Source organism: Oryctolagus cuniculus, chromosome 10 (assembly GCF_964237555.1).
Source record: "Oryctolagus cuniculus chromosome 10, mOryCun1.1, whole genome shotgun sequence".
In the NCBI taxonomy this organism is placed as follows: Eukaryota; Metazoa; Chordata; class Mammalia; order Lagomorpha; family Leporidae; genus Oryctolagus; species Oryctolagus cuniculus.
Window position 1 is genome coordinate 59,803,215 of NC_091441.1, and position 23,110 is coordinate 59,826,324.

A 23,110-nucleotide genomic window follows, 5' to 3' on the forward strand; every position below is an offset into this window, starting at 1 on the left:
GGATATTTACAGCATCACTCGTGGGCCATACAAAATTAAATTATCAATGTCAAAATTAGCCTGCTATAGATTTGTTAAAATTTGAGACCCACCTGCAGCTGGTTTGTCAGGGCCAGATTGAATGATTTCCCAGGCCTTATGCAGCCTGCGGGCGGGACAATTCCCCACCCCTAGAAGACAACGGCACACAGCAGCCGGTCACGTTCACAGATGGGATCCTGGACAAAAGCAGATTCAGGGCACGAACTGGTTGTAGCCCCGTAGTGATCCAGGAAGGTCATCCACAGCACTGAGAGCGGTGTGTTGCTCTTGCTCAAATGTTTGTTGACTGAATGAATGAACAAATGGTGTCTTAACAGTTGTGAACACTATATGCAATCAAGCTCATTTCTTTGCTGCTTTGGGGGACTCGGCATATAGTCCCTGAACGTGAGAGCTGCTCTTGGACCAGCATTCTTATTTCAGTCGCCAGCCTTAATCAGGAGCCCGGGGGTGGAGGGGGATGGCAGGGTCCTCCTGCATTTCAGCACGGGCTTGGTCTCCTCGGGGCATAGCTTTCAGCCCACGACCACCTCACAGGGCAAGGCACACGCTTATCCAAAGTCACACAGCTGCTCAGCGGTGACATCAGGATCAGAACCCAGGCTGGGCTGCTCCCAAGAATGGCCGTCTCCAGGAACGCGCCCCTGTGACTGGCTGAGGCGCGTGCACACTTCCTTGGCCTGTGGGGACTCGTGGAGGGCCACCTCTGTGCCCAGGAGGAGCCTGTTTCCTCCCTGACCTGTGCTCTGTGGGCCGTCACCTCTCCCCCCTTGCTCGGCTCCTGTGACGCACGCCCTGGCACGCAGAGCTGAGATGGCACAGGCTTCATGAGCCTGTGGGGGGTTATGATGTGGACCCAGCTGAGACCGAAGACTTGGGGAGGGGACGGCTGGAGCCCAGGAGGCGGACAAGGCCGGGCCTGGCTGGGGAGGGCTCAGGCGGCACAGGAAGGGTCTGGGGTAGTGCGGTAGGAATGCTCTGACGTTGTCCCCAGAGCTTGGTGCTTATTTTGTTGATAAGAGGCCCCCGGGTGGGGGGGGTGCTGAGCAGGGCCAGGATTCCCTGTGGAGCCCACTGTGCTACACTATACCTACCCCACCCCTCCCCCGCCCATTCAGCTCCTGTATCTCTGGAATGTGGAGTGCAGGTCACAAGGGTGTGTGTGCATTCGTGGAATGATTTTCCCCGGTGGTGACAGTGCTGTCTGGGCTGTGCTTTATGACAACGGAGCGAGCCAGACACTTTAAGTCAGCTTGCAGTGCCCAGCAACGTGGGGAGCCGCGTGCACTGGTTCACCAGCGTCTGCAGTGTCTGCTGGAGGTGATGCCTGGGTGCAGAATGTGGCTCCCCACACGTGGTGCTTTTGGGATACACTCAGGGCTGTGAGTGTGTTCTTTAAAGATTTATTACTATTAATTTTTTTAAAGATTTATCTATTTCAAAGGCAGAGATACAGAGATAAGGAGACAGAGAGATTCCATCTGCTAAATGGCTACAATGGCCAGGGCTGGGCCAGGCTGGAGCCAGGAGCTTCATCTGGGTCTCCCACATGGTTGCAGGGGCCCAAGTACCTGGGCCATCATCTGCTGCTTTCCCAGACCATAAGCAGGGAACTGGATCGGAAGTGGAGCAGCCGGGACACGAACTGGCGCCCATAGGGGATGCCGGCATCATAGGCAGCAGCTTTATCTGCTATACCACATTAGCCCTGGGTTGTGAGTGTTGACTGTGTGGGCTTTTGATGATCTCAGTGATTTCAAAGAACCACAAATCAGCAAGCAGAGTCTCATGTGGCCTCACACAGTGCCCAGGTCTTGCAGATCCAGGGCCCCAGGTTATTAGCGCTCTGTAGGCCAATCTGGACCTAAGGTCTCCAAGAAAGTCACATGTGCAGAGTGACAACAGAATATTTGTTATTTTTTAAAAATATTTATTTATTTATTTGAAAGAGTTATACAGAAAGAGGAGAGGCAGAGAGAGAGGTCTTTCATCTGCTGGTTCACTCCCCAACTGGCCTCAATGGCCAGAGCTGCGCTGATCTGAAGCCAGGAGCCAGGAGCTTCTTCCAGGTCTCCCACATGGGTGCAGGGGCCCAAGGACTTGGGCCATCTTCTACTGCTCTCCCAGTCCAGAGCAGAGAGCTGGGTGGGAAGTGGAGCAGCCGGGAATTAAACCAGTGTTGCTATGGGATGCCAGCACTACAGGTAGTGGTTTTACCTGCTACGCCACAGAACCAGTCCCAGAATATTTATTGAGCACTGACTGTGTGCAAGGCTCTATGGGGGATAGAGATGAGAAGGCATGATTCATGCTCAAAGTGCTTTTTTTTTTTTTTTTTTAAGATTTATTGATATGAAAGGCAGAGTTACAGAGAAAGAGAGAGAAATCTTCCATCTGTTGGTTCACTTCCCAGATAGCTATAATGGCCGGCACCGCAGCTCAATAGGCTAATCTTCCGCCTGCGGCACCAGGACACTGGACTCTAGTCCCGGTTGGGGCGCCAGATTCTGTCCCGGTTGCCCCTCTTCCAGGCCAGCTCTCTGCTGTGGCCCGGGAGTGCAGTGGAGGATGGCCCAAGTGCTTGGGCCCTGCACCCCATGGGAGACCAGGAGAAGCACCTGGCTCCTGCCTTCGGATCAGCGTGGTGCGCCGGCCGCAGTGTGCCAGCCGTGGCGGCCATTGGAGGGTGAACCAAAGGCAAAAAGGAAGACCTTTCTCTCTCTCTCTCTCTCTCTCTCTCTCTCTCTCTCTCTCTCTCACTATCCACTCTGCCTGTCCAAAAAAAAAAAAAAAAAAAAAAAGGCACCACAGCACTACCGTCTCCCCCCAAAGCGTTTTCAATCACAGTGGGAGAGAAGCACGAGTCCAGAGAGAGTGGGAGTGTTTGTACAGCTAGAGGGTTATTCTCCCAGTTTATAAGATCTCACCAAGTCCCTGTTATGTTAGGTCATGGCCATGTGTGACGAACTAACAAATTCCTCTGGAAACAAACAGCCAAAGAATTGGTCATGGGCACAGGGTGTGTCTATCAGCTGCACCAGGCATGTGGAGAACTGCGAACGTCAGGGAGGGCTTCTCAGAGGAGGGAACCCCTGACCGGAGCCTTCTAGGATGAGTGGGTCTTTATTTTTAAATGTTTATTTTATTTATTTGAAAAGCAGAGTGACAGAGAAATCTCCCATCCTTCGGTTCACTTTACAAATGGCTGCAATGGTTGTGGCTGGGCCAGGGTGAAACCAGGAGCCTGGAACTCCATCCAGTACTCAGACCATCTTCTGTCATTTCCCAGGCACATTAGTAGGGAGCTGGATTGGAAGTGGAGCAGCTGGGACTCCAAGCAGTGCTCCAAGTATACGGTACCATTATTATTACTTTTTTTGACAGGCAGAGTGGACAGTGAGAGAGAGAGAGACAGAGAGAAAGGTCTTCCTTTGCCGTTGGTTCACCCTCCAATGGCCGCCGCGGGCCGCGCACTGCACTGATCCAAAGGCAGGAGCCTGGGCCTCCTGCAGGCTGGGCGCGGGGCTGCTGTGGAACCCCTTGGGCCACGGCCGTTCTGTTGGTCCGATCAAGCCAGCCAGCGCGGGGCACACGGCTGGCCTGTGTAGGCAGGGCAGGGGTGCGAGGGTGGACATCTTGTCTACCACGGTGAGCCCGGGCCCTGAGGTGGGCAAGGAGGACATGGGTTTGGAGCAGACTGCTGGGCCAGTGACACGGACTCCAGCATCTCTGCTCCCCCCACGGCCCTCTCCGTAGATTCTGTTCTTTCTTCAGAAGCGGCCCGAGGAAGGCTGCGTTACCCCGGGGGCAGCCACTGAGGCCAAGAGGGGCTTTGGCTGACGCGCATGTGCACTGAGGGGCCTTTGGTCCCCACTGTCAGTGCAGGCGTTCTTTCTCTGGGATTTCTAAGGAGTCTTTGAACTGGTGTGCAAATGTCTGCTGCTTTTTTGTTGGAACTGAAAGCCCACAGCTTTTGTCTAGGACTCGGGGCTGCTTAAAAGGTGAAGAACCCACGGTGTTGTTCCATCACTTTCCCGCCTTCAGCTCAGTCCGTCCACTCCCACCCATCACTGTGTCCTCATTCAATCAACAGATACCTCCTGAGCCGTGTTCCTGTGCTGGCGGGCCAGCGCTCGCAGGTCTTACCTGCAGAGGGGAGCACAGCCAACGTGCAGCTGTGCAAGTGAAGAGCTGACTTGAGTTAGTGATTAACCTCGTGAGGATAAAGTACAGTAAGTGGTGGAGCCCACAGGCAGGAATCTGTTTGAGACGAGTGGTCAGGAAGGGCCTCTCCGTGGAGAGGACCATTCAGCAGAGATGTGAATGAGGGGAAGGAACAAGTCCTGCAGAGAGATCTGTGTGGGGAAAATGGGCGTGCAATGGGAACAGCATGTTCAAAGGCCCTGGGGCAGGAATGTGTTTCCGCCCCTTGAAAAACTCGGGAGGCCATGTTGGCAGCTATTTGAGCGAGGCAGTGAGCCATAGGCGAGGAGATCCATGAGGGTAGGGCTCGGACCCTGCAGGATTTTCTAGGCTGTGACAAAGTGTTTGGATTTTAAATTCTCAGGGAATCTCTGAGGGATTTTGTCAGACAGTATCGTTTCCCAGGTTTGAAACCCCAGCTCGTCTCTGCTAGCTCTCTGTGTTTAGGCAAAGTAAATATGACCCTAATAGTTCACTCCCCTCAGCTGTTAAATGGCAGTGAGGATCATGATGATGACACCTCGCTCAAAAAGTTGGTATGGGCATTAATACTCACAAGTAGTGGGCGTTAAATAGGCACTCACTGTGGGGTTATTCCTCTTCTCAAACTTCTGGGCCCCGTGATGGACACTCGATCTGCTCGTGGCTGCACTTTTCTTTCTTTTCTTTCTTTCTTTCTCTCTCTCTCTTTTTAAAAATATTTATTTATTTGAGAGGTAGAGTTACAGTGAGAGGGAGAGACAGAAAGATCTTCCATCTGCTGGTTTATTCCCCAAATGGCTGCAATTGCTGAAGCCAGGAGCTTCTCCCACGTGGGTGCAGGGGCCCAAGCACTTGGACTATGGCTTTCCCAGGCCATAGCAGAGAGCCAGACTGGAAGTGGAGCAGCCGGGACTCGAACCGGCAGCCATGTGGGATGCCAGCACTGCAGGCAGCTTTACCCGCTGCGCCACAGCACCAGCCCTTGTCTGCACTTTTCCACTCCTCTTCCCTGCAAGTCTCCAGGCCTCCAGCCCCAGGGGATTGAGGGTGGGAGTTGTGCTGGCTCCTGGCTGCTTCAGGGTATTTGTTTCTTTTTCCCTTTCTTCTTTTCTACATTAGGGACCAAGTCGAAAGTGTAAAAAGCCAGGAGAAATCTCCCCTCCCGGCACTCAAGGTGTCACACTGACGCTGACCAGAGAGGCTGTGGCTCGGGGCTGGAGGGGAACTGAGGGCTGCTGGGCTCCGGACACGCCCAGCACTTTCACCAGCCTTCAGCCGGGCAGCGCCCCTTCCCCTTTTCCCAGGCCACCCAGTGTTACTTCCTCTTGAGGCGCTGGCCAAGGGCAGTGGCTGGTGGAGGCCCTGTCGGAGGGCGTGTCCTGCGGGTTGGACACCCGCGGCGGAGGTGGGATCCAGTTTAGTCTCCGCACCCTCTGGCCAGGGCACCCTCGCTTCCTTTTCCTGCTGTCCGTCATCCGTCATTTCTGCTCCTGTCTCGGGGCAGGTGTTCGTAGTCCTTGGATTCTGCTCATCGTGGTGTCTCTTTGTGGAGTGATACAGATTTAAGAGTCCTATTTTATCAAGAATGGTGAAGCACGGACTAGTCCAGTTATTGTAGCATGAAGTCTGGCCAGGGCTGGTGGCCTGCCGCCAACGTGGCGACCCCTGTGACCTTGGCTTGAAATCAGCGGAGTTTGGGTCCAAGAGAGCAGGAGGGACTTGTCAGAGTTTTATGAGTACATAAAAGCTAACTAAACTGCGCACACTCAGGTCATACTGAGCCCTGCCAACCGGCACCCTCGCCCTGTGGGATGTGGAAGGGGCAGCTGCGTTTCCGTCTTCACCTTGAGTTTGAAGCTGCGGTGGGGCAGAGCTGTGCCTTCCCTGTAGCCACGGCCATCAGCTCCGTGGGCTCTCTACGCACACAAGGGCTGCTGCGCTCTCTCGGGAGACTCCTGCTTAGCCTGTTTGTAATTCATCAGTCTCCCCACCCAGCTCTGATCCTGGAAGGTGGAGAAAGGCCAACCCAGAGGCTGCAGGGTACAACCACCCAGGGCTGGGCTCAGAAACACGGAGGCGAGCGGGCCTATGGACTTTTTTTTTTTTTTAAGATTTATTTTTTTTTTTAATTTTTTTTTTTTTTTTATTTTTTGACAGGCAGAGTGGACAGTGAGAGAGAGAGAGACAGAGAGAAAGGTCTTCCTTTGCCGTTGGTTCACCCTCCAATGGCCGCCGCGGCTGGCGCGCTGCGGCCGGCGCACCGCGCTGATCCGATGGCAGGAGCCAGGAGCCAGGTGCTTTTCCTGGTCTCCCATGGGGTGCAGGGCCCAAGCACCTGGGCCATCCTCCACTGCACTCCCTGGCCACAGCAGAGAGCTGGCCTGGAAGAGGGGCAACCGGGACAGAATCCGGCGCCCCAACCGGGACTAGAACCTGGTGTGCCGGCGCCACTAGGTGGAGGATTAGCCTAGTGAGCCACGGCGCCGGCTTAAGATTTATTTATTTATTTGAAAGAGTTACACAGAGAGAGGAGAGGCAGAGAGAGAGAGTTTTCCATCCACTGGTTCACTCCCCAAATAGCCACAATGGCTGGAGCTGCACCAATCCGAAGCCAGGAGCTTCTTCTAGGTCTCCCATGTAGGTGCAGGGATACCAAATACTTGGGCCATCTTCCACTGCTTTCTCAGGCACTTAGCAGGGAGCTGGATCAGAAGAAGAGCAGCTGGGACTTGAACTGGCGCCCATATGGGATGCCGGCATTGCAGGCGGAGGCTCTACCTGCTATGCTGTAGCACCAGACCCCCATGGACTTATTTGAAAGGCAGAAGGAAAGAGAGAGAGAGATCCAAAGATCCAAAGACTTGGGCCATCTTCTACTGCTTTCCCAGCTGCCTTAGCAGGGATCTGGGTTGGAAATAGAGCAGCCGAATTTAAACCAATGCCCATATGGGATGCTGGTGTCACAGGTGGTGGCTTAACCTGCTACACCACAGCTCCAAGTGCCAAGAGGCCGTGTGTGTGTGTGTGTGTGTGTGTGTGTGTTTGTGTGCATGTGGGAGGTGGAAGTGCCTGAGCGGCACTTGTGCCCATTCTGCTGGGTCCCAGTCACTGAATATCTCTCCTGATGTCTCACCTGCATACACTTTGGAATCAGCTTATGAATTTGTACTAAAAAAATCCAAGTGATGCTGGTGCTCAGATAGGGGAGACAACCCCCACCCCCCAGTCCCCACCAGCTGCCATGAGACAAAGGATGGCAAATGCCTGCCTGCTTCAGATGTCCTGCCCTGGATGGCAACACCTGTGAGCTAACCCGTGTTTCTATTTCCATGTTCTCCAGCTTTCCAGTGCAGAAATTTAGGGGTTTCTCTCTTTAGCCCTGTCGCATGGGCCTTCGCTGTGGTCACGCCTGGACTCTCCCTTTGTGGGCTCGCCAGTGCCGTGTGTGCTCTCGCAGGAGGTGGCGTGTGTGCTCTCGCAGGAGGTGGCACGGTGCTGCTACTGTGATGCAACCGGCACAGCTCCCTTCTACAGGCTCGAAGCCCTCCTTTTCATCTGACCAAACCCAAAACCAGCATCGTCATCATCTTCGTGACTTTTTTCCAAAACGAACATTTAGGTGGTCAGTTGCTCAGCACAGAACAATCGCCAATACAGGCCTGCTTCTCCTTCCTGTGTTGTCAAGAGAACAACTTGGATTTTCTGTCACGTCTTCCACCTCTCCTCCCCCACTCTGTCCCTCCTCTCCCCAGCATTCTTTTGCACACTCGCCTCTCAGGCCCACCTGTCGGGCACCTGTGGCCAGGGCCAGCCCCCTGTCCTGCTCTCACACCACCTTGTTTTCCTTCAGGGTAGACCAGCAGCTTCTGCAGAGAAGCCCCCGTGTTGGCTCACTCCAAGCCAGGCAGACTGCTAGCCACGGTTTCCCTGGCTCGTGTTGCACGCCTCAGTCAGTCCTAGTACGTGGTTTCCCCAGAGCAGAGTGGGGCCGTCTCCTGGGGAAACAGTTTGTGTCCACCCTTTCGTGTCCAGTGGCCAGCCAGGACTCCCACCTGGCGCTCGCACAGCATTGCAGGCTGTGATGGCACACTGGCAGCCCCCACCCTCAAGTCTTGACCAGTGTCTTTTAAAGGCTTCTCTAGTTTCAGAGTTGGTCAGCGTTTGCTCATCCTTTGGAAGCCAGGAGGGTCGGACTTTACCTGGACCAGGCTTGCCATGGATCACATGTGTGCCTTACCATCCGCAGGTGCACCTGCACCCGTCACTTCTGTTGGTGACGGGAGGGCACTGCAGGGCTGGCCCATCACCAGGACATGTTGATAACGCGGGAGGTATCGGTGGCTTTTCCACAGTTGGGCTCACGCACAAACCCTAACAGCAGAGCACAGCCTGGTGATGAGACCCTACCTGGTAGCCAGGGGCAGGGCTATGCCTCTCATGGCTCCTCCCATGAGCCCAGCCCCAGGACTCTTGATCGAAGCAGGTTCTCTTTGGTGGCAGTAGCCAGACAGCCCCAGACTCACGTGAATGGAGCCCTCGCTAGGGCACTAGTGCAGCTGTAAGACAACACGTTCTTCCCACATCAGCCTCTGGGATTCTTGAGGGCTTGCTGGAGAAAGCCTTTGTTTCGGTCAAGTTGAAATTGGCTTCTACCAAGAGTGTTCTTTAGTACCTGGGTGTCACCGTGACCCTGCCCACGGAGCTGCAGGGGCCTGGGGCCTCCTGCTGGAGCCAGGCCCATCTGGCCCTCACCACACCTCAGGCGTTCAAGCCCCGGGGAGCAGCGCTTGGCTCTCCCAAGGAATTCAATTCAAATGGCTGCTCTTGGAATGAGAAACATATGCTCGGTTCAGAAAGCAGCCCCGGGCCCTCGTTCTAGAAACAGCTGGGCTGTCCAGTCTTTGCTGTGACTTGGTGATAAATGTTTGCCTTGAAACATCTCTTGGCACTGGGGCCGGAGCCCCAGCTGGGAGAGGCCGGGGCTGGGGACAGCCCCCCTATGTCCAGAGCAGCCTTTTCTTGCCCCTCTTTGCTGGGATGGGCTGGTTCAGAGCCTTCGGCACTCCTCAGCCCTTGTGCTGGGGATCCTCGGGGGACTAACTGCGGACAGTGGGCCCAGGCAGTAGCCCAGTTCATTCTCTTGCCTGCTTCCCACGTGGTGTGACAAGCTGGGCATTGAGAGGGTGACAGAGAGCGCTCGTGGTCCTGTGTGCACCACACTGCTCTGATGGGACCCCAGGATGGCAATCGCCTTTCAGAATGAGGATGTCCGGCTTAATGGCTGACAGGAGTTAGGGTGTGGCCCATAGTACCTGTCATACTTTCAGCCTCCTGTCATTCATCAAATGCTGAAGTTGCTCAAGGTCATATTCCAGATCCTGTGCCAAGCTCTGGGGATGAGACAGTTAGCACACTGCCTGGGCTGGTGTTTTGGTGCGGCCAGTTAAGCCACAGCTTGCGATGCTGGCATCCCGTATCCAAGTGCTGGTTTGAGTCCCAGCTGTGCCACTTTTGATCCAGTTCCCTGCTAATGTGCGTGGGAAAGTGCTGGAAGATGGTCCAAGTACTTGGGGCCCTGCCAACCACGTGGGAGACCAGGAGGGAGTTCCTGGTTTCTGGCTTCAGCTTGGCCTGGCCCTGACCATTGCAGCTATTGTGGGGATTAACCAGTTGATGGAAGATTCTCATTCCCTCTCTCTGTCAATCTTTCAGAAAGATATATCTTAAAAAAAAAAAATGCTGTCCTCAAGAACTTATCTGTTACTAGAGGAATGATTCCAAATTAAAAGAGCCCCAGAGGCCCAGGTTGCTTCCTGTTCAGAGACAAGATTGCTCCCACCTTGCTGGGCAGATCCTAAAGGGCTTCATGGAGGGGGTGGTAAATGAGATAGGACTTCAAGGACGGTACTGTTTCCCTTAGCAAGGCTGCACTCAGGGGAGAGCTGGGCAGGAGTGAGGAGATGGGGGGCAGAATGTTAGAGCAGAGGGTGTCTGCGAGGAAGGCCATGTGTGGGGGAAGGCAGTGGCAAGAAAGGAGGGTGAAGGCAGGCATGGTGGCACAACGTTGTAAGCCACCATTTGTGACAGCGGCATCCCACATGGGTGCCAGTTCAAGTCCCGGCTATGCCACTTCCAATGCAGCTTCCTGCTAACGCGTCTTGGAGGTCGTGGATGAAGGCCCAAGTACTTGGATTCCTGCTACTTTTGTGGGAGAGTTGGAATTCCTGGCTCCTGGCCTATGCCTGGCTGTTGTGGGCAGTGACCCAGTGTTTGGAAGACCAACCTTTCTCTCTCACTCTGCTTTTCAAATAAGTAAATCTTTTTAAAAAAGAAGGGGAAAGAAAAGGACAAGGAATAAAGTCACACATGCTTTACTTGAAGGACATTGGGTAGAAACAGGCCCAGTGAGCGGCTCCTACAATTAGATGTTGTGAAAATAAAATAGCAGGGAGAAGCGTGCAGTGAAAGCCGGCTCTGTAGCCTGCATCATCCTGTCCGCAGGGCAGTCACGTGCAGCTGTTCCCCTTTGTCCTGATACATACCTCTGTGTTTCGAAGCTGATGGATCAGCTTTGCCCGCTGCTCCAGCATCCAGCGTGTTTCCATTACCATGGACCAGTACCTGCTGTTTGTGCTCGCGTGAGCTAACTCGCCTCCGGTGGCAATGGTGCTTTGCTGTCTGCTTCTCTCCGAGTCAGAGCAGCGGTGCGTCATTGGCTCACGTTTTGTGCATCTATTTGGATTCTCCCTGCTTTCCAGCAGCCCCTCAATGCGCCTTCTATACCAGAAAAAGTGCCAGTCATTTTTCAGTTCCATTTTTTTTTAATTGGGGACTTTCTTCCTGGAATTCTCATTCTTCCTGATGCAGTCTGGACCGGCTGTTTTCTGGCTTTGCTCTAAGACTTTCAGTCTCAGTCACCTTTATAATCCTCCTCGAGTCTCCTGTGTTAGATCCCTTTCTCTTCTCTGTTTCTTTTCATGGAACACATTTAATTTCACTGGAACACATTTTATGATAGCTTTTTAAGAAAGGTTGCTTGAGAAATAGTGTGTTTTTTTTTAAAAAATAATTATTATTTGAGAGGGCTCCCATCTACTGGTTCATTCCCCAGATGACTGTGACAGCCAGGCTCTGGGCCAGGCCGAAGCCAGGAACCTGGAACCCAATCTAGAACTCCCACATGAGTGGAAGGTACTCAAGTACTTGAGCCTTGGCTTGCTACCTCCATTGGTCTGCGTTAACAGGAGTGGAGCTGCGACTCCAAACCAGGCACTCCAATAGGGGATGCAGGTGGCCCAAGGTGGCATCTTAACTGTTAGGCCAAACACTTGCCTCAGTGTGCTTACTATTTTTTTTAGTGTTATCTGTCTGGAATGCTTCCTGCTGGCATAACTGATGGATATTTTGGCTGGGTATAGAATGCAAGATTTTTTTTTAAAATCATTTATTTGAAAGGTTAGAGTTACAACAAGAAAGAAGGAGAGACAGAGACATCTTCCATCTGCTGGTCCACTCTCCAAATGGCTGCAATGGCTGGAGCTGGGCTGATCCAAAGCCAGGAACCAGGAGCTTCCTCCAGGTCTCCCACGTGGTTGCAAGGGTCCCAAGCACTAGGACCACCTTCCACTGCGTTCCTTGCATTAGCAGGGAGCAGGATCGAAAGTGGAGCAGCTGGGACTCAAACCAGTGCCCATATGGGATGCTGGTGTTGCAGCCGCTTTACCCGCTATATCACAGTGCCAACCCCAATGCTGTACTTTTTTTTTTTTTTTAAGATTTATTTGAAAGAATTACACAGAGGAGGAGAGGCAGAGGGGAGAGAGAGAAAGAGGGAGAGAGAGAAAGAGGGAGAGGGAGGGAGAAAAAAAGAAGGAGGGAGGGAGGGAGGGAAGGGGAGATGAGAGAGAAAGAGGAGAGAGAGAAAGAGGTCTTCCATCCGCTGGTTCACTCCCCAGTTGGCCACAATGGTCGGAGCTGCACTGATCTGGAGCCAGGAGCTTTTTCTGGATCTCCCATGTGGGTGCAGGGGCCCAAGGGTTTGGGCCATTTTCTACTGCTTTCCCAGGCTGTAGTTGAGAGCTGGATCAGAAGTGGACCAGCCGGGACTTGAACTGGCACTTGTATGGAATGCTGGCACTGCAGGCAGCAGCTTTACCCGCTACGCCACAGCACCGGCCCATAATGCTGTACTTCTAATTTGCGGTCACTCTTTGTATTATTTCCCCTTGAAAATTTGTAGGATCTTCTCTTTGTCCTTTGTATACTGAATATGCCTTGGTTGCTGAGTCCATGTTGTGTTGCTACAACAGAATACCAGAGGTTGGGTAATTTATACAGAAAAGAAACTAACTTCTCACAGTTCTGGAGGCTCAGATGTCTAAGGGCATGGCCCTGGCATCTGGGAGGGCCTTTGGACAGCCCCGTCCATGCTGGGAGCCTGGAGGGCAGAAGGGCAGGTGAGACTGCACTACAGTGAGAGGCACGAGGAACGAGGCGTCCTTTCCTTAGAGAGCTCCCGTCTGCTGCTTCACTCCCCAAAGACCCGCAACAGCTGGAGCTGGGCTGGACGGAAGCCAGGAGTCCAGAACCCGATCCCGGTCTTCCACATGGAGGCAGGAACCTGGGTACTTGTGCTATTACTCCTGCCGCAGTAGGAAGCTGGAGTCGGGAGCTAGTGCTGGGGCTCTAATCCAGGCCCTCTGCCGTGGGATGGGGTGCAGTGCCTGCCGCCTGGGCTTGCTTTTACAACCATGCCCTCGTATGATAACCAACCCCCTTCCAGGATAGTGACGTTAATCCATTTAACCCGAGCCCTCTTGATCTAACTGCTTCCCATTAGGCCCCGCCTCCCCAAGCTGTTGCACTGGGGATAGAGGTCCACTGAGAGCATAAGTCCCGATGCCTTATTCTGTTGTGTGCAGGGGGATTCCTCTGTACCCTCCTCGGGGGAATGGAGAATAGGATCGCTCCCATCACTCCTAGGGTTGCCTTCTCTCCTGGGGCACTGGTCGGAAAGGCTGTTGAAACAGCTTCCCTGGGGGTGATCAGGCAACCTGGCCTGTGGGTGCACGGGAGTGGGTGTTTGCTCCTCCATTTACCTCAGTGAAGCCTGCAGTGCTGTGGCCCGTTCATGATTGAGGCGCTTGGCCAGCACCAGACCCACTGAGGGAGAGGGTGGTGTCCGCTCTGCCCAGTGTCTTGGCCAGCCCTGGTTATTTTTAGATGTCCTGTGAACACTCAGGAAGGGCTTCCTGGAAGGCTGGTTCCAGGAACATAATTCAGGGGAGGAGAGGGCGGCAGTTTCTGCCTTGGGCTCAGTAGCCCTCTCAGGAGGGCAGAGCCGAGTGAGTCAGGAGGTCCCTCTTGGAAATTCCCTCTGCTGGGGATTTGAGGGTGTGGCCAGATGGGTGCCAGCTGCAGAGGTGGCCCGGGTTCCCCCACACTGGCCTCGGTCAGCTGTGGGGTCCCTCAGCAGCCAGCTGGTAGGGCCCTTGGCAATGACCTTGAGACAGGCTGGCTTTCGAGACCGTAAAGGGGGTGGTGGCTACAGGTCCCTTCCATTCATTCAGATTCATCAGGAACCCAGAACCATGCTGGAAGACTGTGACCAATTATGTAGAAGCTGAAATCCTCCCACGCTGGGCGGCGGGGGGGGGGGGGGGGGCAGCTGCCCACTCAGCTGCCCCGTGGGTGGCCTCAGGGCAGTGTGGCTCTGGCTTCTTCCAAAGGTGTCCAAGCTGCCTGCCTGCTCTTTCTACCTCTAAGTTACTGTTTTAATCATACATACAGGGTGACAATTCCACGGGTGCATTTAATGTGATGATCAGATCAAGTTAGCATTTCTTTTCTTTCTTTTCTTTCTTTCTTACAGAGTTAGAGACAGAGAGGTCTTCCTTCCATTGGTTCACTCCCCAAATGGCTGCTACCGCCGGCACTGTGCTGATCCGAAGGCAGGAGCCAGGTGCTTCTCCTGGTCTCCCATGGGGTGCAGGGCCCAAGCACCTGGGCCATCCTCCACTGCACTCCCAGGCCACAGCAGAGAGCTGGCCTGGAAGAGGGGCAACCGGGACAGAATCCGGCACCCCAATCGGGACTAGAACCTGGGGTGCCAGCGCCTCAGTGAGCCATGATGCAGGCCCAAGTTAGCATTTCCATCTCCTTAAACAAATTACCTCCTTGTGGAGGCAAGGCGCCAGGAACTTTGCCTGCTACAGAGACACACGCTTGCCCTGTCATGGTGAACTTGAGCATCACAGAGAGGACCTGTGACTCGGCAGTCACCGCTTTTGGTTTACATTTTGTTTTGATTTGAGGGAGCGAGAGCCCTGATTTGCTGGTTGACTCCCCAAATGTGTGCAATGTGGGCGCAGGGCCAGGTGGAAGCTGGGGGCCCAATCTGGGTCGGCCACGTGGGTGGCAGGGATCCAAGTCCTGGAGCCATCACTTGCCGCTCCCAGATGCACCTCAGCTGAAGGCTGGACTGGCAATGCGGCTGGACCCAGGCACCCCGATGTGGGATGATGTGGGATACAGGCGTCCTAGCCTGGGGTTTTTAATCTTGTTTCTTTCTGCTTCCCCATTCGCAGCGGAGGAGCCCTCCGAAGCACCTCAGACCCCAGAGCAGCCCTTGCTGACGGAGACCACCACAGAGCCCCCGCAGCTCAGGCTGACGCCCCCGCCGCTGCCGAAGCCCAGCAGGCCCACGCCCCCCAAGGACCCTAAGCGGCGGCCGCATGTAGAGCAGCGGCCGGTCCTGCCCAAGCGGCCCTCGCAAGAGATGCTGCCCCCGCCGGCCAAGCCTGGTTGGACTGGGCTGCCCTTCCTGCCGGGCTCCACTGGCGTCATCATGGAGACTGGAGAGGCCGGGCCTCCGGGGAGGATGGGCGTGTCGGGCAGGGGTCTGCCCCATGGGGTGGACGGCCAGACCCGGCTGGCGCCCATCCCCAGTGCTGAAGGCTACGCGGGTGCCCCAGGTAATCTTCTGGGGGACATGGGCGGGAAGACACAGGGGGACAGTGGCAGGCAGCCTGGCTCTGCTGCTATGGGGTTTCTGGGGGTCCAGGGCCCAGGCTTCAGAGGGCCAAGGTTGGAGCGTTTACAAGGATGCTGCTGGCCTGAGAACCAATGTATGCCGACGCAGCAGACGTGGCACCAGGACAGCACGGTGCCTCCTACTGGTGTCTGGAAGTACAGCTGCCCCAGGCCACCAGATCGCGGACCCCTCCCCAGCAGGAAGGTGTCTGGGACACGAACTGCAAGTGGCCTGGGAGCCTGCCTAGCAGCAGAGGCGGGTGCCAACAACACAAGCTTTGGGGGCTGGCATTGAGCTCCTTCCTGCACTGCGGGGTGCGGAGTGGGGCGGCCTGGGGGCTACTGAAGCCTGAGGGAGAGAAGCCTGGTTCAGTGCCTGGCTCAGGAGTGCTCCCGGGAGTGTGAACATCGGGCTGCCGCCATCCTGGTGGCTCTGACGGTGCAGAGTAAGGTGGGAGGGGAAGGGGGTATTTGTACGCCAGGGATGAACCGGGTCTCAGTCTCCTGTAGCCCTTCTGGCAGTACTGGGCAGGCTGGGGTCACTGTTTCACAGATGAGCAAACCGAGGCTCATGGCTCTAGCATGTGAGCACCTGATGCGGCTTGGGGCAGGTCGTGTCAACTGCTGTAGGGCAATGAGGACCTTTTGCTGCCTTTTGAATGGTGGCAGCGTCTCCTGTTAGTGCCGTCCTCGTGTTATGGATGCTTCTACTCTGTCAGGTGTTCACTGGCCGGTGCATCCATGCATGCTCTGCCCACCCAGTCAATATTGCACTCGGTCTAGTTGAAGGCAGAGCTTTTCAACAGCCAGTGCTGTTACAGGCAAATGTGTTACTGGTGTGTCTGACTCAGTTTGCAGCCTTCGCCTCCCTGGCCTGGGTCCGAGGTTCCAGGGCCCCTTCTCCTTGCACTCCCATAGCCAGTTCACCACCCTCAGGGCCACCTTCCCTGCCCAGGGATGAGCAGCCCAGTGAGGAAGCAGGCACCGGGGTGCAAACGTGCCTGTTTCTCACAAGGCAGCTGAGTGGTGCCTTTCTCCTGTGTCTGTTTAAGGACGAAGATTCATTTGAGCATATGAGGAGCAGGGAGAGAAAATGGGGGTTCAGGAAATTGAGCTATGTAAGATTGTGACATTCTATTCCTTTTGCTTTTCAGGGTACCCCAAGTCGCCTCCTGTGGCCTCCCCAGGTACGTCCACCAGGAGCCCAGGCGCAGTAGGACACTTCTCCCTGTCCTGGCTTCTGTCCCCACCCTGCATTCCCTGCCTCTTCCCTCCAGGCTGCAGCACCAGTGGGGTGCAGGGACCAGCCCTTCCTTGCCCACCATCCCTGGGACAGGCCCCTGCTGACTGCAGTGGACCAAATCCCCTAAGCGTTTGCCCTGCAGAGAGGCTGGGAGGCAGGCCCAGGACGAGGATGTTCCCACCTACTTCATCCTAGCTCCCTGGGGGCTCAGTGGGTGGGCCTCTGCCCTGTGTGGTCCCGATGAGCTTCCGGGGGGCGGGGGGGCCAGGCTTCAGTGCTCACCAGTCAGGAAGCAGCACCCTGATGCATCCTGCCAGGCGCACGGAGTTTCTCTTCCTGACAAGAGCCTGTCCCCAGTGCCTAGATCCCTTGGCTGTCCTGACTGCTGATCTCAGACCAGGCGAACCCTTGGGCCCTAGGCTTCAGGTGGTTTCTATCGTCAGCACTTACATGCTCAGAGCTGTGGCCTGCAGGCCTGAGACGTCCAGGCTGTGACACCTGCCCGTACCCTGGAGGAAACACCCACCCGGGACGGCACAGTCACATCCTCTTTCTGCTCCAGGGGTGCCGGTGCCTTCTCTGGTGTCTTTTTCTGCTGGGCTCACCCAGAAGCCTTTCCCCAGTGATGGGGGCGTCGTCCTCTTCAACAAGGTGCTGGTGAACGACGGGGATGTTTACAACCCCAACACCGGTGAGTGCGGTCTCCCTCCTGCTTCTCCCCGGGGGCAGGTGGGCCTGCCCTTTTCCTGTGGGTTTTCTGCAGGGTTCCCAGCTCGGGCTGCAGGCAGTCCAGCTCCAGGCACGAGTGGAGCCGCATTCTCTGGCCATGAGCTCAGCATCTTCCTTGGCTCTCACGGCCAGAACTGCCCCGCTCACTTGTTTTATGGCTGTTTGCTAACAGCACTCCCTCGCAGCTCTTCCCTAGGGATCTGACGGTCACCTTAACAGCCTCACACACACACACACACACACACACGAGCAGGTGAGCGACTCCTTTGGTGCTTAACGTGAACGGACTGTGTTCTCTCCAGAAGGGGCCTCATGCTCTGGAACAGCATCACTGAATGAACTTGAGCCTGTATGTAGCACTTGTGTTAGGCCCTGCCTGCAGCCCTGGGCTGTTTCTAGGGCCTTCAAGGGTTGGCCTCCTTCCTTGCAGCCCACCCCTGTTCCTGGGCTGCTGTCCCCTCCCTGGGTCCCCGGGCAGCCTGGGAAGCAGGGCTCCTGCTGGGTCTGGGTTGATGGGGCAGAGCTCCTGAGGCAGCTGTGGTGACGTGGTTCCCAGCCAGTTCCTGTGACATCGCAGACACTGTGTTGGCTCATGCCAATGCTCCCCTGCCAGGGCGGCTTCCTGCTTTGTAGGACTAGCCTTTACCTTCATGCTCACCCTGCCTGAGCACGGCCTGGCTAAATCCCACCTGTGCTTAGGGTAGGTGGAGAGCGCGACAGTCACCTGCAGAGCCTGGACAAGCAGGACTCAGGGTGCCGCACACCCTAGGAGCAGAGCGCAGTGAGCCATGGCTCCGAGGCGCTCAGGGAGAAGAGGTGCTTGTGGTCATCTCAATCGTGACTTCCTGGCCCTGACTGGTGGCGGGCCCTCTGCTCAGAGCTGCCATGGCCCTTGGGGTCCAGGTCACCCTCCCGTGCGTCACTCGGCTGGGGACTGGCTGTACACTACACTCAGTTCAGGTAACCCTGGTGAGCAAGGATGGTGAGCTCTGTTTCTGTCATGCCCAGAAAGACAGCCACATGGAATAGGTCCTCAGTTGAGTGAGGCTTCACTGCAGTGAGGCTGAGAGACAACTCCTGGTTTACTCCCCAGATGTCTGCAAAAGCTGGGAGAAAACTCAATCTAGGTCTCACGTGGGTGGCAGGAACCCAACCAATTGGGCCTTCATCATTGCCTCCCAGGGTCTGCATCAGCAAGAAGCTGGAGTCAGATGGAGCCAGAAACTGAGTCCAAGTACTCTGATGTATGACTGGAGCATGTTAACCAGCCTTGTAACCACTTGGCTAAGCACTTGTCCTTAAAATCATCTTTTAAACCCTCTCCCAGAGATAACTGTAGGGCTAAAGACTTAAATAGCATAGTACGTTCTTTCAGAAAACAGGACCACATGCTTTCCAGCTCAAGAGACTGACAACACCCTGATACCAAAACCTAATCATCAGAAGAATGAACTTATGGGAGAAAAAAATCCCTAAATATGCAGCAAATCAATTCAGGAAAAACATAAGTGAATCGTTCGCTTTTCCTTCTCTTTTGTGCACCTGCTCTGCAGCTGAAATTTGAGCACACGACCATCTTTTCATTTCTAATGCAGGACACCCTTAAGCATTTCTTGATGAATTCCTTCAGGCTTTGCTTGTCATAGAAAAGTCTTCGTCCTTAATTTCTGAAGGCTCCCTCTGCTGCGTATACAGAATTCTTGGCTGGCAGGGGTCTGTGTGGGTGTTGTTTTCCCCAGGACTTTGAATATCTCGTCCCATTTCCTCCTGGCTGTAAGGTTTCAGCTGAGATGTCTGTAGCTAATCTAATGGAGATTGTCTTATAAGGGACTCTTGTTTTGAGATTTCTGTCTTGTATTTCGGACTCTTTAATATGCCTCAGAGGTGATCTTTTTGAATTTTTTAGGAATCCTTTGAGCTTTTTGGACCTGAATGTCCATGTCTTTTCCAAGACTTGGAAAGTTTTCATCAGTTACTTCATTGACTAAGATTTCTTTTTCTTTTTTTTTTTGGACAGAGTTAGTGAGAGAGACAGAGAGAAAGGTCTTCCTTTTCCGTTGGTTCACCCCCCAAATGGCCGCTAAGGCCGGCACGCTGCGCCGATCTGAAGCCAGGAGCCAGGTGCTTCTTCCTGGTCTCTCATGGGGTGCAGGGCCCAAGCACTTGGGCCATCCTCCACTGCACTACCAGGCCACAGCAGAGAGCTGGACTGGAAGAGGAGCAACCAGGACTAGAACCCGGTGTGCCGGCGCCGCAGGCGGAGGATTAGCGTAGGGAGCTGCGACGCCGGCGCAAATGGCACCTTAACTGCTGTGCCAGATGCCCTCCCCTCAGCTTTATTTTTAATTTCATTTACTGAGTTCTCTAGTTCCAAAACTGATTGGTTCACTATTTGAATTTTTCATTAATATAAGGGATTGTTTTCCTCTTACTATTCTCTAGTATCTCATTAGGTTTCTTTACAGTTTTTTCTGGATTCTTTGTCAGGTAATTTGTTGACTATCATTTATGGTCTTTGCTAAAGTTACTGTGTTCTTTTTATATGCTTCTTGTGCATCCAGTGAATCAGTTGGTTCTACCAAGTTTATAGAGTGACTTCCATAGTAAAAGACTTTGATGGTGATACGTCCCAGGGTGTTGGTTGGACACGCTGTGTCTAACATCCAGGTGGGTGCTTTAGTGGATTTGGGGTAGCCTCTTCGGCTGCAATCCTCTGTTAGTGTCTCCGTGTAGGTTGGGTTGCTGGGGTTGTAGCACCAGCTAGGATGCAACTCCCCCAGGGCAATTTGCTAGGGGCCTTGTTCACAGTGCCCATCAGTTCCTGTGGATTGTGTGAGGGTGGGGCTGTCTCTGTGGACTCAGGTAGGTGTGGTACAGTGTGCTTAGGAGCAGGATGGGGGCCAGGCTGTGCCCATGTGTCCAAATAAGTCATCTCTTGGGGTCCAGGGGAGTCTGGTTATTGGGAGCTGCAAATACAGCTGCTGCATAGGGCCCCGTGAGGGGTGGGTCTGAAGCTGGCTCTCTGAGGCAAGAGGGTGTAGGACCTGCAAGGGTCCCCTGCTCCCCAGGAGTAAATGCCTCAGCTGTCTATGGCAGGACTGGGGACAGCAAGGGCCTCTTGTTACCCACTCACTACCAAGCAAGTCCCTTCTGGTGCACGGCTGAACTTGAAATGAGGTAGCGAACGCCAAGTGTGTAGCTCTCTTCTTCCTAGGGCCACCATGTATCTGTAATGCCTCTGTTGCTCCGGGTGGATGCCAGAGATGTTTCTCTGCTGTTGCTTGGAGTTGGGGGAAGGGTGACGTGGGCACCTCTCCTCTCCCCTCTCCAGCACATCATCACTACACTACACTCAGGCATTATGGTCTCGCACCTGGCTTCCCAGCTCTTGTCAAGGTAGACAGACAGGTTCGTGAAGAGCTGCTGTTAAACTGGTGTCTCTGGAGACGATTGGTGGAGGATGTTCGAGCAGAAGTCGGGGAGTCTTGCAGGAGGAATGGGTCAGTGGGAGCTGCCGTGGGCTCCTGCGGCCTCACCCTGGCTGCGGCGTCCAGCAGTCTGCCCTCTCCTCTGCCAGCCGTCCCTCTACAGGGGTGTGAGCCCAACAATCCTGGGCTGGGCACCAGGGCAGTCCCGGGCAAGCTGAGATGTTGCTTCCCCACAGCCCCCACACCCAGGCTAACTTAAACCCTCTGTGCTCTGACTGTACCAGATAAACACCAGTACCTTTCTCCTCCCAGGGATCTTCACGGCTCCATACGATGGGCGCTACCTGATCACCGCCACCCTCACTCCCGAGAGGGATGCCTACGTGGAAGCAGTCCTGTCGGTGTCCAATGCCAGTGTGGCCCAGCTGCACACAGCTGGGTACAAGAGGGAGTTCCTGGAGTACCACCGGCCCCCAGGGGCCCTGCACACCTGTGGGGGCCCAGGGGCCTTCCACCTCATCGTGCACCTGAAGGCAGGAGATGGAGTCAACGTTGTGGTGACCGGGGGCAGGTTAGCCCACACGGACTTTGATGAAATGTACTCCACATTCAGTGGGGTTTTCTTATATCCTTTCCTTTCCCCCCTTTAGGGTGGCTGGGGACAGATAAGGGGAAAGTAGTTGTAAAAACTCTGAAGCCTTAATATATTCTGTTTATGTATGTAACTGGAGCACTGGTCTAGATCTTTCTATGTCCCACTGTCTGCCCCCAAGATAAAGGCTTTACCTCACTGTCAAGGTCACCAGCCCTTCCAGGTTCCAGGCATGCAGTGAGGAGCAAACTCACGGCGAATGTGGCGCTGATTTTTCTGTCACTGTAACTGCACAACTGGAAGGCCTGGAAACGTGCCCGTGCTGGAAGCCGGCTCCTCCCCTTGTGTCTTTGAGGCCTCCATCTCATTCCGAGGGTTCCTGGGCTGAACCCACACGGTGCTAACCACTGAGGCTCATGCTGCTCCCTGTAGAGCCAAGCCATAGGATCGTGTCCTGCTGATGAAGAGCTGCTGCATGGAGGCTGGTCGCCTGTGTCTGTTCTTCGCTGGAGCGTCACACCATAGCCAGCTGGCTGTCTGTATTCACACTGTGCACAGGAGAGAAGTGTAAACACTGAAATGCTGAAGTGGTCTGAGCCACCACCCAGAGACCTAGTGTTTCCACGTGGGGCTCTTCCATGCGTGAGTCACCATCGCTGCCGGGGACTTATCCCTGCTCACCTGGGCCTTGGTCCAGCTACAAAGGGGGATGCACTTGAGACTGTTTATGAAGCTTAATGGGCTCCTTAAATGACATGTACAACTTAAGTGCAATGACAGGGAGTGCCAATAAAGATGTAAAACCTCTTCAAGTTACTTATGTCTCGTACGTTATGGAGTGGGAGTGAAAATGCAAACTGTAGAAAGGTAACTTTTAAAAAATGGCAGTACAAAGTGATCTTGCATTAACTAATCATCAGCCGTAACACTGTTACCCATCAGTACCCAAGCTGGATGCTTGGGTTTTGCTTTTGGCTTGAAAGGATGGACCAGATGTGCCTGGAGGTCAGGGCCCCTGTGTGATCTGGCACAGGATGGCTCCTCCAGGGGATGTTGGAAACTTGCATGTAATCGGCAGCTGCCAGGCAGGCTAATGAGCAGATCCTCATCGCTCCACTGCACAGCGTGTTGGCAGACACAACTTTATGAATTCTCAGGTTTCTAAGCAACAACAGGCCCAACATAAAGCTGCTCACACAAGGAACACTGAGATCATGTGGGAGGCAGGATCTCCCCAGAGCCAGCATGTGCTTGTTCTGAGGGAGTGGGGGGCCAGGCACAATGATCTTTCACCAACAGCCCCAGAAACTTCCAGGCACAGGAGATCCTCAGTTCAGGGCAGTTTTTGCTACTCAGTTTTGGGAAACCTGGTCAGTTAAGTACCCCCGGGGCCCCTGGACAAGGTTTGGATGGCAGAAACAAAAGCTCTGATTTCCTTGGCCTGTATTGAGCCATGGGAAGATGCTCTAATGCTACAAAATGCAGACTTTCAAGGTCTGTTTGCAAATGAAAGTCACCACGCCCGTCAGAGTTCTTATCTGTCCACCCCAGCTGTGGACGAGGGAGCAGGAACTACAGGTCTGCGGTTTTACTCAGTTAAAATTTGGATCCCTCTCTTCAGGAGGGGGCAGAGGGGGCGGGGATAACGGCCTCCTCACCCCTCGTTTCTGCAGCTGGGGAGCGGTCAGTACCCCTGGCTGTCCTAGAAATGACTCATGGAAAAAACCCAACACAGCGGAGGTTTTTAGGAAACCCAGCTGGCAAGTGCACATGGTTTCACCCTCCTCTCCATGGACTACTCTCTCGTTAAAGAGATTACTCAGCCCAAAGGGGACACATGGTCAATGGCTGAACAGGCAG

The 23,110-nt window shown here is 54.4% G+C and overlaps 1 protein-coding gene across 1 annotated transcript in view; it reads left to right on the top strand.

Annotated features, from left to right (window-relative positions):
* Positions 1 to 22,066, top strand: part of EMILIN2 (elastin microfibril interfacer 2) — a 62,532-nt gene extending 40,466 nt beyond the window's left edge. Inside the window, exons 5-8 of the mRNA XM_002713587.5 lie at positions 14,814 to 15,200; positions 16,413 to 16,445; positions 17,064 to 17,192; positions 20,971 to 22,066. Of these exons, the coding sequence (XP_002713633.3) occupies positions 14,814 to 15,200; positions 16,413 to 16,445; positions 17,064 to 17,192; positions 20,971 to 21,308 (887 nt within the window). The 3' untranslated portion in view covers positions 21,309 to 22,066. The remainder of the gene's footprint in view (positions 1 to 14,813; positions 15,201 to 16,412; positions 16,446 to 17,063; positions 17,193 to 20,970) is intronic.
* The last annotated feature ends 1,044 nt before the right edge of the window (positions 22,067 to 23,110 follow it).